This window comes from Diachasma alloeum, unplaced genomic scaffold (assembly GCF_001412515.2).
Source record: "Diachasma alloeum isolate Michigan unplaced genomic scaffold, Dall2.0 Dall_scaffold_00208, whole genome shotgun sequence".
Taxonomy (NCBI): domain Eukaryota; kingdom Metazoa; phylum Arthropoda; class Insecta; order Hymenoptera; family Braconidae; genus Diachasma; species Diachasma alloeum.
Genome location: NW_021680373.1, coordinates 1,472,210 through 1,487,173, shown reverse-complemented (window position 1 = coordinate 1,487,173; position 14,964 = coordinate 1,472,210). Strand labels below are relative to the sequence as shown.

Sequence of the window (14,964 nt, the reverse complement as noted above, 5' to 3'; positions counted from 1 at the left end):
CCTCCCCGCCACCCCCCAAATGCACAAGACTCAATTGTCACTCAAGCTGAGGCCCCAATGGCACGCATTTCCGCATACTCACGACAGTGACGGCATCATTAAGTAGACTCTCGCCAAACACAACAATGTACAGAATTTCATTGACATGAATCTCCTCGAAGACAGCTAGAACCGCAACAGGATCGACTGCGCTTATCAGTGCGGAAAATAGAAACATGGCGAGCAGTGGTGTATCACATCCGAAGAGTCCACTCTGTCCCAGGAGCCAGAGTGATGCACCTGGATGGAAATAGGGTGATGTGAGTTCGATTCAGGGGGAAAATACTTGTGATATTTCACTGGAAACGTATCTACACTGTTGAAAAATTAATCCTGACCTATGAATGATTTCATCATTGAATTCAAGTTCACAACATTGAGAATTACAAGTGCAGCTATTGCTTAATTTTCAAAAAAAATTTACAGTGGAGTTGAGACAAGTAATTTTTTTTTAAGCGTTTAATTCTTCCAGGAATCTCGTATTCAAGTACACTAGTAGAAAAAAATGAAATTTCATGGACAGTTGATTACTGATTTTTAGGATAGTGACACGGAATGCGATTTAGGGGGGAAAAACATGGAATTTTAGGTTTCACTGAAAATTCAGTTAAATTCCAGAATTTTAAGTACCATAAAGACTAGAACTCCTTAATTTATTTGAATTTTCAATCTAAGATGCTTATTCAGCGCCAAATTACATTGAATTTTCAGTGAAATCTGAAATTTTGTGATTTCCCCCCCTAAATCACATTCAGAATATGTAGAAAAGAATATATAATTAAGAATATATAGAAAAATAACAAAAAATTCTGGTAAATTGAAAAAAAAAATACATTGAAATTTTATAAAATTCCCAAAAATAATCATTTATATATAAACTCGATGTCTGAAAATCTAGCGATTCTCAGGATGAAAAGGTCTATTTGGCAATCGCAGGACAAATTATCTTGACGTTTAGTAAATTTTGCGATGCAAGACCTACAACTGAATTTCGCTCCTCAATGACTTAATTTGTTTAGCAATTTTCCCCCAACTCTTTTCTCTGCCCTGTTCTGAATTTAAAAACACCTCCCTTGCAATTTCGCCCCCAACTTGAGAGATTTCTCCTCTAAAATTGAGTCCCCAATGTTTTATTCCAAAGATAACGCACGTTAAAACCCCCATTTTCCTACAATTTTTTTCCTGCAAAATGTAACCGAATTCCCACCAGTGCAAGTAAAAAATCAACTTTTCCCCTGTGTCCATTGACAAGTCAATTTCATTACTTCACATTTATCCAAAAACTCAATAAATACAGCAGAAATAACCGAAACGCAATTTCCTCCGAAAAAAAACAAGGATAAGAATAAATAAAACGAGGTTAAATCGAATTGGTTTTGTGAGCGCTAACAAAAACATTGAAATTGAATTTTACGAGCATCACACGTGAAATATCGGTCGACCGTGTACAAGTCCAGTAATCGTGTCTGTTGAAAAAAAAGAGCTTTTGGAAAAATACAGAAAAAAAGGGCAGAATGAAATTTTTTTTCTGTGTATTCGCGATGTTTTTTGTTCCTGTTGAATGACGTTTTAAAACTCCAACGTCGGATCCAAAACAGAGGGATCCATCCCCTCCCCAGCCCTCCCCCGGCGCCCGCAGCCTCGTGGAGTTTATTTTTGGTGGAGAATATTCAGTGTCCAATATTCTCGTAATAACGCTCGCGTTAATCTTAATTTTAGCACACGGGGACACGTGTGCGGGGGGAAAACTGCGTCTCGTTATGAAGTAGAATATGTCGAGTTGAACTTACCAATGGATAGTGTATTAAATATAGTTCCAAGGACAGCAAATAGCAGGATTGTACCGAGATGATCGAAGAATAATCGATTTGGCATGAAGTAGCCGGCATCGAGAATTATCGGAGGAAGCATGTAGAGGAAGAATGTGTCTGGTGTCAACGGTGATACGTGAACTTCACTGGCTTGAAACAGAAGTACACCAATGACAACACCAACGACAATCAGGAGGCACGACTCGGGAAAGATTTTGCTCAATCTCGGTGCCATGTGAAATCCTGGGAAAAACAAGACGATTATTCTAGAATAAGAGTGGAAATTCCAATGGGAGTAGTACGCTGACAGAAAAAATCAATTTTATCAAGAGAATTTTATTTGAACCGACTATTGCTTGGTTGTTAATTTTCAAATAAACATGATTTCATAGTGAATACCAGTTATCTCTTGTTGAGATACATTTGATTGGGAGAAATCGAACGTCTCTAGAATTGAAGTTCCTTTTATTTGTCGCAATAATGAGAGTATTTAATTTCTTTCTAGCCAAAAGTTTGCCAACTCCAGAAATTCGTTGGTTTACTCAAAAATCAAAGTTATTCTCATGACTAAATACGTTGTTATCTCAGTCAACACGATCATACGTTGTTCCAAGTAAATTATAATTGATGTGAGCATTTCGTATGTCGAATCAGGGTGAATATTGTTATGCGGAAAAAGCTTTGAGATTGTAGTGAGATGTCGTTGAGTTGAAAGAAGTTTATATTTCTTGACTAAAAAAATCGCATTAGTTTACAACAACAGAGTCACAGATTACGGCAATTCTACACAAACTTGGATATCACAAATTTCGTTCAATGCGATGTACGGAAAGCTCAATTTAAACATCGGCTTCATTCGAGAAAACAACATTCAATTCATTCCTCAATGTAATCATCTCCTAGGTACGAATTTTTTATCAATTCATGAAAGAAAATTTCTCGAATGGAGATTATATTAGGGTTAAAAAAATAGAACTTTTCCATTTTTGTGGTGAATATATGTGACTTGACGCCAAGGACTGTTTTATTTGATTCAAGTAAATGTATCTCAAGAAGAAATCATTGATATTCGGTTATACTTTTCCAATATTAGTTTTTTGGACAAGTGAATGATATTCAGTTATTCCTGTTTTTAAACGGGAAATTGGATCAACATTTGCCGTCAGAATAGAGCATTTTATTACTCTTTTTTATATGAATATGAAATTGAATTTTTTCTATTAAAAAATGGGAGTAAGGGAGACGGTGCAAAATGAGACGGTGTTTCGCGGGTATTTACCAGTCGCATTTTGCCCCGGTTTTACACAGAAAGATGCTGTTACCTTCGTCACATTCGATAAGTTGGTAATTAATGCAGTTTTGAATCTAGGAATTTAGATTAATTTTGAATCATTTTGAACTTCAGAGCTTCCATTTAAACCCCCTTCGATACCAGGCTACCGAACATTTTGCAATAATTTGATTATTCAACCTTTGAAAGTCCAAACTTGATTATCTATCGTGAACCGTTACGAAACATTTTAAAAATATTTAAAAAATGGGGAAGTCTTTCTGAGGGAGAATTATAAAATAATAGACAAAATACAATTTCTGAAATTTAGTGCATTTTTCATAATCTCCATAAACATGGTTTATATTATTCATATTCAGAATATAATCAAAATATGATTTCATAAGAAAAAAGTTTCCAGAAGTTGAACATTTTTAATTACTTATTTATGAGAAGGAAATGCTTGAAAATAAATTACTTTTTTTAGAATATATTTTAATTGAACAATTCTATGATTAAAAATTCCTAACCTAGTAATAAAAAAAATCCTTGCATATCCCTCTTTGCTACACGGCTCCGGTGCATTTTGTAATTTTGTCATTTTGTAATTTGATTATTCAACCTTTTGAAGTTTAAACTTAATTATGTATCGAGAACCGTTATGAAACCTTTCAAAAATATTGAAAAGAGTGGGGAAGCCTACTTTTTGGGGGAGATTAATGAGATAATCGAAAAAATACAATTTCTAAAAATAAGTGTATTTTTCGTAATTTCCGTAAACATCATCTATTTATATTTTGAATATCATCAAAAATGACTAAAAATTCAATTATTCATTCATCGCTTTAAAACATCACTTCCCTCCAAAATATCCTCCACCCAAAATAGCTGATGCATCAAAACACAAACAGCAATTCTCTAGAAAAATTTTAGTCTGAGCACTGGAAATTTTATCAGAAATCCCTAGAAATTTTACCTTAACGGGAAAAGGACCCCCTGTGTCCACATAAATTTTCGCAATTGTATCTTCCCCTGGAATTATTATTTGTCATTAAAAAAACTACTTCATTGACTCAACAATGCCATAATTGTAGCAGAAAATACAATTTTAAAATTTCATATTCAACTTCACTTCATAGAATTAATTTATTTCAAACGAGATTCGTTAACTATTAACAAAAGGGGGAGTTGAATACGCCCAAATAAATATTGTTCAAGAGTTAACGGATGGTTCACTTGAAAGTTGAAAGTCGAGTCAAGTCTTCCCAAACATATTCACCTGTTAACCATTAACAAATCAATAATAATATAATAATTAATAATAATTCAGTAGCTTAGTGGTAAAACGGTTTAAGTCGACTTATCCCCAGTTGAGTTTTCGAGAAATATTTCCGAATCTAAGGGAGATAGCGAAATTTTCGTAATAACATTTATTGTAGGTCTCACTCGGCTCTACAAAAACGGTTATAACAAAAATTTTGCTATCTCTCTTATTCTCCGCGATATTCATAGAAAACCGGCCAATAGTCAAAATTGACTTAAACCGCTTTACCACTTCGCTCCTGAATTAATGCTTAACCAATGGTATATGCATTTATTAACGATTAACGAATGAATACTTGGTAAGACAGAGTACCCCCCGCTTCCAGCCAACTCCATTTGTTAGCAATAAAAAATCCCCTCACTGTAGAATTTTCCATCAGAATTTTTCTCCGCGAATCCCCCGCGCACCAGAGATTCCCCCAGCCCTCTCGCGTTTCATAACTGAAACCCATCGCCCCTAATAATCGTCCGCACCGAGATTAACCCTTCAACTGGCTTCCCCCCCCCCTCCCCGCCCCCAAATCCCGCCAAACTCACCAATCTTCGCCAAACTAGCGAAGAAGATCCAGATGCCGATGACAAATGGTGTTTCGACCCTCGGAAATTCGACCTTGAAGACCTCATACTGCCTGGGTGTCTTGACAGTAGTGGTAGGACTGCCCGCATCATCGCCCCCATTAGCGAGATTCCTGGACGCACCACCGGGGAAGGACCTGTCAACGGGTCCCATGGGTCCGAAATTTTTCCCCGGATAAGCGTCCCCAAGATTGCTGGGCAGCCCCTGATTATCAGCGCTGGGTCCGTGCATGGGCAGTTCATTGATGGCCGATGCCCCAGCGACGCCATCGCCGGTTGATCTCCGTGTCTCATAAGTGCGTCCGCAGACGCAAATAAACAATGCCCCGATGAAAAACAGTGAAATCAAGGCGTTCCCATGAGATGCCATTATTTCACGTGGGGCAATCCCCGCGATTGCGTACAGGGATCGTGTCTCTCTCTTCGTCACTCTCTCTCACTCTCTCTCTCTCTCTCTCTCTCTCTCTCTCTCTCTCTCACACGTACATCCTCGGAACCGTAGCTCTCGAGTAAACAAATAACTCCTTATTAAATATTGATATTGTTCCGCGAATGTTCAGCCGTCTCCTCGCCCTCGTCCTCGTGCGTCGAGGACGCCGAACGGCCAGGCTGTTTGAAGAAACGACGATGCAGCTTTCTCGTCCCTCGTCGTCTCATCGTACCACTCGAAAACGACGCATACGTCGCTCTCACTCCCTTTATACTCCGCAAAATTCACCTCAGTGCAATCTCTTACCTCAACCTCAGATGTTTTTTTTACTATTCAAACTCGTCTCGGCAACTAACGAGTATATTTTCGTTTGGTACACAGTGTTTTTGTTAAAAGAAAAACAGAACAAAAAAAATAGAGTAAATAAAGAAATGGTGCCGACGGGTTGCGCGGCGCCACTGGCTGTTGTACACCTCTTCGACGTCGACACACTACCTCCAGCTGATCGTTGCCGAAAGAGCCCGCGCACGCGTGGAGAATATTATTTGCCAGAGGGACGTGTTCGACCCTCGGTTTTCCGTCTCTGCGCTTTATTATTATTTTTTTCCACCGCTCTGGATTGTGTACGACGCGGCGGGGGCTGTGCGCATGACGGCGCGGGACATGGGGCCTTCTTGCACGATTACATGAGCAATAATAAAGTGGGAGACATGATACTGCGTGCGGGGTGGATGATATAATCAATTCCACTGGCGGAATTTGTCTCGGGTTTCTGCGATTTTTTAGGAGGTGGGGCTGGCTGGTTCTTGGGTTTTCTACTTGCGGGGGGACGGAGCTGGAGTAGCGCTGCTTGGGGTACGTGCGGCCACGGGCGGCGGTACTTCACCAGGGGATGGACAATAATGAAGTGGATGACGGGATACTTCGTGGAGGGCAATTTGTCTTGTGTTTCTGCGATTTTTTTGGTTTGAGGAGTTGTGGCTGGGCGATTTTGGAGTTATCTACTTATGGGGGGCACATGTGTTGGGATTCTGGGGCTTCTTTCATTTTTATATTGAGAATATTGAGATGATTGGGATAGTAATGAGGTGAAGCCGTCCTACTTCGTGGGGGGTGGATGGTATTGTTGTGGAATTAATTAATAAGTCGATTTTTTAAGTTAAAGTATGCATTTAACTTATTTAAATACTTCGAATTCGTTTAATTATTCATTTATTTATTTATGCATTGTATACTGCCACTAGTGCACATTACTAATTGGCAGGGGAGTACCCAGAATATGCATGAAATAAAACATATTGAACATGTATTGATAAAAAATACTTCAAGATTATAATGGTGTAATTAACTCAACTGGTGAATTTTCTCTTGTATCCTTACAATTTTACTTGGATGTGACAGGGACAATTATCATACTTCGTGTGGGGTGGATTATATTGTTATAGAATTAATTAATAAACCACTTTGTTTAAATTTCAAGTACGCATTCAACTCATTCAAATACCTCGAAATTATTTTTTTTTTCATTGTTGTCCTTATTTATCTATTTATTTATTCATTTATTTATTCATTTATTTATTGCGATGATAATGACAATAATGAGAAGACAGCATACTTCATGTGCGCTGGATGATATTGTTATGTAATTAATTAATCAATCGATTTTTTATCGGAAGTACGCATTCAATGTGTTTAAATACTTGAAATTATTATTATTATTATTTTTTCGTCATTTATTTATTTATTCACTTATTTACTTATTGTTGTGATGAGGATAATAATGACGGGAAGACATACATACGTACTTCGTGTGGAGACGATATTATTATCGAATTAATTCAGTAGCGAAGTGATAAAGCGGTTTAAGTCGACTTATCTCCCACTTGAGTTTTTGATGAATATTTCCGAATTTGAGAGAGATAGCGAAATTTTCGTAACTACATTTGTTGTAGCTCTCAATCGGCTCTACAAAAAAGGTTATAATAAAAATTTTGCTATCTCCCTTAGATTCCGAGATATTTATTGAAAACTGGCTAATGGTAAAAATTAACTTATACCGATTTACCACTTCGCTACTGAATTAATAAACTGAGTTTTGCAATATTATTGTTTTTTATATTTTTTTATACTGCATTTTTTTTAGTACATGACACCATTTTGGAAGGGGAATATGCACGATATACATGAGATAATACATAACGAACATGTGTTGGTAACAAATATTTGAAGATTATTAGTGTAATGAATTTATACAGGGTTACGTATTTGTGGGGTGGATAGTGGGAGCTAGGATGCGCCTATTTGGACGACGTGAGGCTTACTCCAGCTGTACTTCACGATAGGATGGACTGTAATGAAGTGGATAACGTGATACTTCGTGTGGGAGCAATTTGTCTCGCATTTCTGCGATTTTTTTCTTTTGAGGAGTTGCGGCTGGTCAATTCTAGAGTTCTCTACTTTTAGGGGCACCTGTATTGGGATTCTGGGGCTTCTTTCATTTTTATATTGATATGATAGGGATAATGATAAGGGAAGACGTCGTAATTTGTGTGGGATGAATTATATTGTTATAGAATTTGATTAATTCTATGACAATGTAATTCGCGATGATATTAATCGGTTTATTAAGACATGAAATAATATATAATACACATGTGTTCATAAGAAATACTTTAAGGTTATTATAGTATAATTAATTCAACTTGTGAAATTTTTTTTCTATTCCTACATTTTTTTGAGGATTGATGTCTGATCGATTTGGGAAGTATCTACTTATGGAGGGCGCCTGTATTGGGATTCTGGGGCTTCTTTTATTTTTATATTGATATGATAGGGATAATGATAAGGGAAGACGTCGTAATTTGTGTGGGATGAATTATATTGCTATAGAATTTGATTAATTCTATAACAATATAATTCACGATGATATTAATCGGTTTATTAATACATGAAATAATGTATAATAAACATGTGTTTATAAGAAATACTTCAAGATTATTATAGTATAATTAATTCAACTTGTGAAATTTTGTTTTATTCCCACATTTTTTTTTTGAATGATGTCTGATCGGTTCGGGAAGTATCTACTTATGGAGGGCGCCTGTATTGGGATTCTGGGCCTTCTTTCATTTTTATATTGATATGATAGGGATAATAATAAGGGGAAGACGTAATTTGTGTGGGATGAATTATATTGCTATAGAATTTGATTAATTCTATGACAATGTAATTCACGATGATATTAATCGGTTTATTAATACATGAAATAATGTATAATAAACATGTGTTTATAAGAAATACTTCAAGATTATTATAGTATAATTAATTCAACTTGTGAAATTTTGTTTTATTCCCACATTTTTTTTTTGAATGATGTCTGATCGGTTCGGGAAGTATCTACTTATGGAGGGCGCCTGTATTAGGATTCTGAGGCTTCTTCCATTTTTACAGCGACATTACAGGAACAATAAAGAGCGGAAGACATTATACTTCATGTGAAATAGATGATATTGTTATAAAACTAATTAGTAAACTAATTAATAAAATAAACTAATTTTTATTTATTGATTAAAATGATTAATAGTCATGTAATAAAATGAAAAAAATAATAATAAAAATAAAATAATAATAATAATGATCATAATGACTAATAGAATGAAAATAGAGTAAAATAAAGAAAACTAATTTTTATTTATTTCTTATGGTGATAATTAATACACGTATTCAACTCATTTAAATACACAGAAAATTAGTGAAAATGTCACTAATCAAAAACAATAAAGATTTTTTAATGACAAAAAAGTAATTTCTCAAACCATGTCTAGGTGAATCAATTCATTCAATAGTTTTTTATTCTCGATTCCAAAATATTTTAATGCAAAAACCACTTGACTCGGTTGGAAAAATCTCTCTCTTGTGGACCAATTGCTCCTCATCTTTTGAACAAGTACAAAAATCGCTTGACAAAAGTTTGTTTTTTCTCAGTGTAAAATATTCTTCTTTGTCTCACTGTAGTTGTTATTTTTGTCACTGTCATGTTTTGAGTTTTATCAAATTGTGTGGATTCGACAATCCAACAAGTTATAGTTACATATTATATTCGACGACAATGGAAAGAATAATTAACCAGATTGCATGAGTTTGAACAACACGCGATGTTTGACAAAGTTAATAAATGTTAAAATTTTATTATTAAAATACCCAAGGAGTGACGTCGCGCGTTGACGTTGAGGGAAATAAATTCTCCTGTTACATAACAATATACGCTCCGTTGCGTTGTTGGTCCGGTTGACGCTAACGAAGGATTTTTTAAATTGAAGTTAAATTGTGAGTGTTGTTTAGTTAATTTTTACGGAACAAATCGTAGAATTTACGTGGCGATTCTTACAATTTCAGTTCCGACTCACACTTTTTATTGAATTTTACTTCGCTCGCGGATTGCGTTTCGAAACGTAAATTTTACGTTTTTTTTGGTAATTTTTACTGAATTTTTCTCTCCGTGAAGGTCTTTTTCCGGGAAATTCAGCCGATTTTTTCCAACACTAACAAAACAGATAAATCCGCATGAATGGAAAAGAAAAAGACCTCCAGTATATTCTAGGGTTATCTACTTCTCGAATTGATAGGGTGGACTGTCATGCGGCTGTTTCGGACACGCGCGACCATGAAGAGAGCAGAATAGAGCCGATAGAATAGAATCCGACGAGAGATAGCCCTGGTCGATGTATCGCCAATCTAATGGCACCAGTGTCAATCATTTTAATATTGATTGTTGCCGTTTTTTTTTGCCGACGTGGGGGTGGATTTTTCGGCGCATTCGGAGTATCAAGGCTATCTGTCACGCAATCAATTATCGAAGACTAATTGCCAATTTCGGTACTGCGAAACAGGTGGGACAGGACGAGGGGGAAAATTCCAACGGAGAATGCGTTATTATGTAGTTCTAGGGGCGGTGGATGCCGGAATAACTTTGACGAGTTTATGCAACTCGAAAGTGTTATTCAAAATTGAACGCATGCACGTGTACCTGCGATTGTTGGCAGACTGATGGACTTCGGAGAGTCGACGGTTATTATGGATATTACCCGGAGAGTGTGTTTGTAATAAGTCAGGTTAAGTCGGATTATTCTCTCTCGCTTTTGGTGTTTGTTTAACGTCTATTTTGAGGGAGTTGAATTGAAACTTTGGGGGGAGGTGGATGTAATGACTGTGTGGTAAACGGAAATTTCGATTTTCCGTGAAATTGAGACGATTATTAATGTAAATCGGTTGCATATTTATTTTTATTTTTATTTATTTAGTCCTTCTCTCCTTAATGATTGAATTACGTTAATTACATCAAGTTTCTTCTCAATTCATATTTTAATAGGATTTTAACTCTGTTTTGCTTTTTCTTAATTAGTTGAGATCGAATTTAATTTTAAGATCGAATATCCGATTTCATGGTTATTTGCAAATTAATTTGAGATTAAAAATCTTTCAATTTTTTTTTCAGTGAAGTTGTTTGAATATTTTTTTCAACATCAGGGCTTCTGTTTAAGCTACATTTCACCCTAGGTTACCGGAAATTTTGGAATTATTTCGTTATTCAAATTTTCAAAGTTTAAATTAATTGTCCATTTTGAATTGGTGAAAAAATATTTAAAACATTTTTCTGTTTTGATTATTAATTTGATTTTTTATTTTCAAACTTTCTATACTAGTTTAAGAATTGTTTCAATTTTTCAAAATTTATTCAAATTTAACAAGAATAAATTTTTTAGTGTAAAAATAAAATTTTTAGAACCGTAAAAAATCGTTCGTCTTGAAAATTTTGTCGGAAATCAATTTTATGGCGAAAAAATGAGGTTTCTGGAAATTTGAACAGTTTATATTGTTTATTTATACAATGGAAAAATACAGAAAAGACGGTTTTACATAATTTGATCTCAATGACGTCGGTTAACCGTGATTTTTAACCCTGGACTCCGCTTGACCCTAGATTACCCATCATTTTGCAATGATATGATTACTTAAACATTGAAAATTTGAATTCGATTCTCTATTTTAGACCCTTATTAGGAAACATTCTAAAACTATGACACAAATTAGGAAGTCTATTTTCAGAGGAAGATTTAGAAAATAGTTGGAAAATTGCAATTACGAGGTCAAATAATTTCCATTATTTATTTATGGAGAGGAATGTTCAGAAATCAGTCACTCTCGCATGATGTAATCTGAATGACATTAATCACCCGTGACTTTGACCCTAACCCCTATTCGATGTTATATTATTCACCATTTTGCGATGATTATAACATTCAAACGTTGAAAATATTAATTTGATTATTCATTTTAAAATAGTAGAATATTTTTAAATAAATAAGTTCTGATAAGAATTTTTCTTTTCAATCAGGACGGAAATAAGAAAGTTTACTTTTTAAAGAAGCGTTATAAAATCATTGAAAAATTTCAATTTTCAATATTATGATCTATTTAAATAAATCATTTAGAAACAATTAATGTTCTTCTTTGATAATATTTTTATCAAAATCCTAACAAATTCATAAATTTTAGGAATTTTTGCAGAAATGAAAATTCAAACAATTTCAAAAGTTCAAATTTTCATTATTTATTTATGAGAAGCAACGATTGAAAAAATTAATTTCATCCAGATTTAATGTAAATAACAAAGATTATTTTAAAAAAATTTAATGTTTAAATATCATGATTAAAATAAAAATAAAAATAAATAATTTACAAAAAATCCATTATCTCCCTTGAAAATCACGTATTCAAACCCACGACAAATGCATCAATTTTTCATTTTCCCAGAAACAAAAATTCCCCACAATTCCAAAAACTCAAGTCCTCATCATTTACCCACACCCAAACATGAAAAAAAATTAATTTCCTCCCAAACTCAGATAACGCGAATAACCCCCAATTTCCTTTTCAAATAATCCTCCCTCCATTAACTAAAGCAAAACCCCTCAAAAAACCGCTCCGCCCTCAGTCACCCGCCAATAACCCCTCAATAACGACTTTTTCATAACCATCAAGATTTGTACCTCGATCACTCACTGACCGGCTCAACGTTACCCGGCGTTTCCTTTGCGTGATCGCATAAGGCGTGTTTACGTCTCTCTCCCCGTCGGATTTATTTCGACATTTTTTTCCATCCCCTCGTATCTCTCTCCTTTGTTCCAACCGAGCTAATTTAATAAAGTTCTAACCCCGTGGATTATTTACTCCTGTCTCCAGTCGTCCCGTCGACTCATTTCATTTCGTTTCCCTCTTTTATTCACGAGAGATTGTATAATAAACGGGGTAACGAGAGGTGAGACACTTTACTCGGGACTAAAGTACAAATCCAATTAGTATCGGTGTTGCTCGGAATGTATCGCAGGAGTGTTGCTCCGTGGAATAACTTTCGGATTCATTAATTCAAATGTCGATAGAGTTTCAATGTGAAATGTCGAATTCGTAGAGTGTACGGATATGTTTCAATTCCGTTCGATTCAACCCCCCTCATCCCTCCCCCCTTTCGCCGCTTGTTCCCCCGCCCCTTCCGCGCCCTTTCACCAGCAATTTCTCTTCTTGGTACAACCCCATCCCCCGCGTCCCTCCCCCAGGGCTCTCTATCACTCTGTTTGTTGCAACTCCGATTTCGTATATCCGTGACAATGTTGTTTTGGACTGTTTTCCAAAAGTTATCGCTAAATTTCGCGTGTGGTGCGCGTCCCGGGGTTTCCGCCCCTCTTCCCGGATGTCGGAGTTTCGATAACTCGTTTCGGGGCAGAAAGATCCACATGAGAAATGCATGGGTGGAAAATTTTTGGTCCGCTACTTCGGGGGGTTAAGTGATGGAGGAGACATGGAAATTTCTCCTTGGACGGGGGAAAAGTTTTGATTTTCGGGGAGTGGATACGGATTTTTAGGAATGTGGCATTGGGTTTCGGGGATTTATTGATAGTTATTGGAGGTGGTGAGGTGGGCCAGGTTATGAGCGATTTTTATCACTGAAATTGGGTGAAGAAATCATTGAATTTAATATCAATTGGAATAATTGGAAATCGCGATGGGAAATTAACTCCTGAGAATCAGTGGCGTGTCCCTGGAAATCTCTGTAATTTCAAATTTCAGTGAAAATAGAAGGAATTATTAATTGTTGAAGATCTTCCAGACAAAACTTTTGCAATTTATATGGATTTTCAATAAAAATGTGGAATTTCCCATGAAAATTCAAATTTCTCTGAAGATTGCTGATGACGTCCCTGGAAATTAGTGATGTCACTGAAAATTGGTGCCAAAATCATTGAATTTTGTAATTGCGAATGCTTCAGTGAAAATTAGAAGGAAATTAAAACTTGTTTGCAAAACGCTAGATTATTATAATATTTATTTATTTATTTATTTATTTATTGCTGCATACAGATCCAACAGCCCGTAGGCCCATTACAGGATCAAATATGTACAAGTATAAGACATTTATAACATATAACTAAACCCAGTTGAGACAATTAGATTGAACATGGCGAAACATAATATACACGGAGAGAAATATTCAAGAAAAATTACGGAACATTTCACGTAATCCGCAAGCGAGAATCGTTTTCAGTGAATTTCTATAGGAATATAAGAGAATAAATCTGAAACGTTCAGTAAATTTTCGGGTCTGTCACCGAAAAAATACGAAAAAGTCACGTAATTTTTCTGGAAGTTGTCAAATCTAACAGAAACTTCAAGACTTATTATGCCTCAGAAGATGAAAATTCTTGGATGTTTAAGAATTTTTACGAAAAATTCCGGAAAAATTACGGAACTTGTTGTTAAAATCTCCCCCTCACGGTGACTCATGGCTAGCCGTGAGGCGTCGGACGGATGAGTAATTTTTACGGAACAGATCGTAGAATTTACGTGACGATTGACACTTTTTATTGAATTTTACTTCGCTCCCAGATTACGTTTCGAAACGTAATTTTTACGTCTTTTTTCTGGTAATTTTTATTGAATATTTCTCTCCGTGTAAATTACAATAGTGATTCAGTGCAGATAAATATGAGTACAGTGTAATAATGAAAAAAAAATAATAATAATGAAAAAAATCAGATTTTAATCTTTGATTACAATGGAAATGTTGATTTTCACGTAAGACACTGGGTAAGACACTAGATCCTCATCTTCAAACATTTCTTCTTTGAAAAACCAAAACGATAATTAAATTGAGAAAAAAATTAGAATTCCGAATCTAATCGAGTTTTCTGCAGTTTTTTTGCAGTTTTCAATAATCTTTGAATTCACCGTAAGGGTAGAGCTACTTCAAGCGCACGGCAGGCTTCGTATCAGAAAGGCCCCGTACACGAGGGGTTAAGATATTTAGGCACCTGTTCCTCTGAAATTAAGACAAATTTTCATTTTTTCAGCGGTTTTCAGTGTCTGAAAAACGTCCACAAAAGGTATGCGAAATTCAGACATTCGTTTTTGCTGCGTTGAAATCACTAACATGTTCCTGAAAATCATTCTTTTCCCTCCGC

At 35.5% G+C, this 14,964-nt stretch overlaps 1 protein-coding gene across 3 annotated transcripts in view; it reads right to left on the bottom strand.

The window, feature by feature from the left end:
* LOC107036262 (probable Na(+)/H(+) antiporter nhx-9) overlaps positions 1-5,931 on the bottom strand; it is a 21,128-nt gene extending 15,197 nt beyond the window's left edge. For all 3 annotated transcript variants that reach the window (XM_015254074.1, XM_015254075.1, XM_015254077.1), the window contains exons 1-3: positions 4,981-5,931; positions 1,830-2,093; positions 83-279 (exon numbers count right to left, since the gene is read on the bottom strand). In XM_015254074.1, the coding sequence (XP_015109560.1) occupies positions 83-279; positions 1,830-2,093; positions 4,981-5,389 (870 nt within the window). In that variant the 5' untranslated portion in view covers positions 5,390-5,931. The remainder of the gene's footprint in view (positions 1-82; positions 280-1,829; positions 2,094-4,980) is intronic.
* Between the last annotated feature and the right edge of the window lie 9,033 nt (positions 5,932-14,964).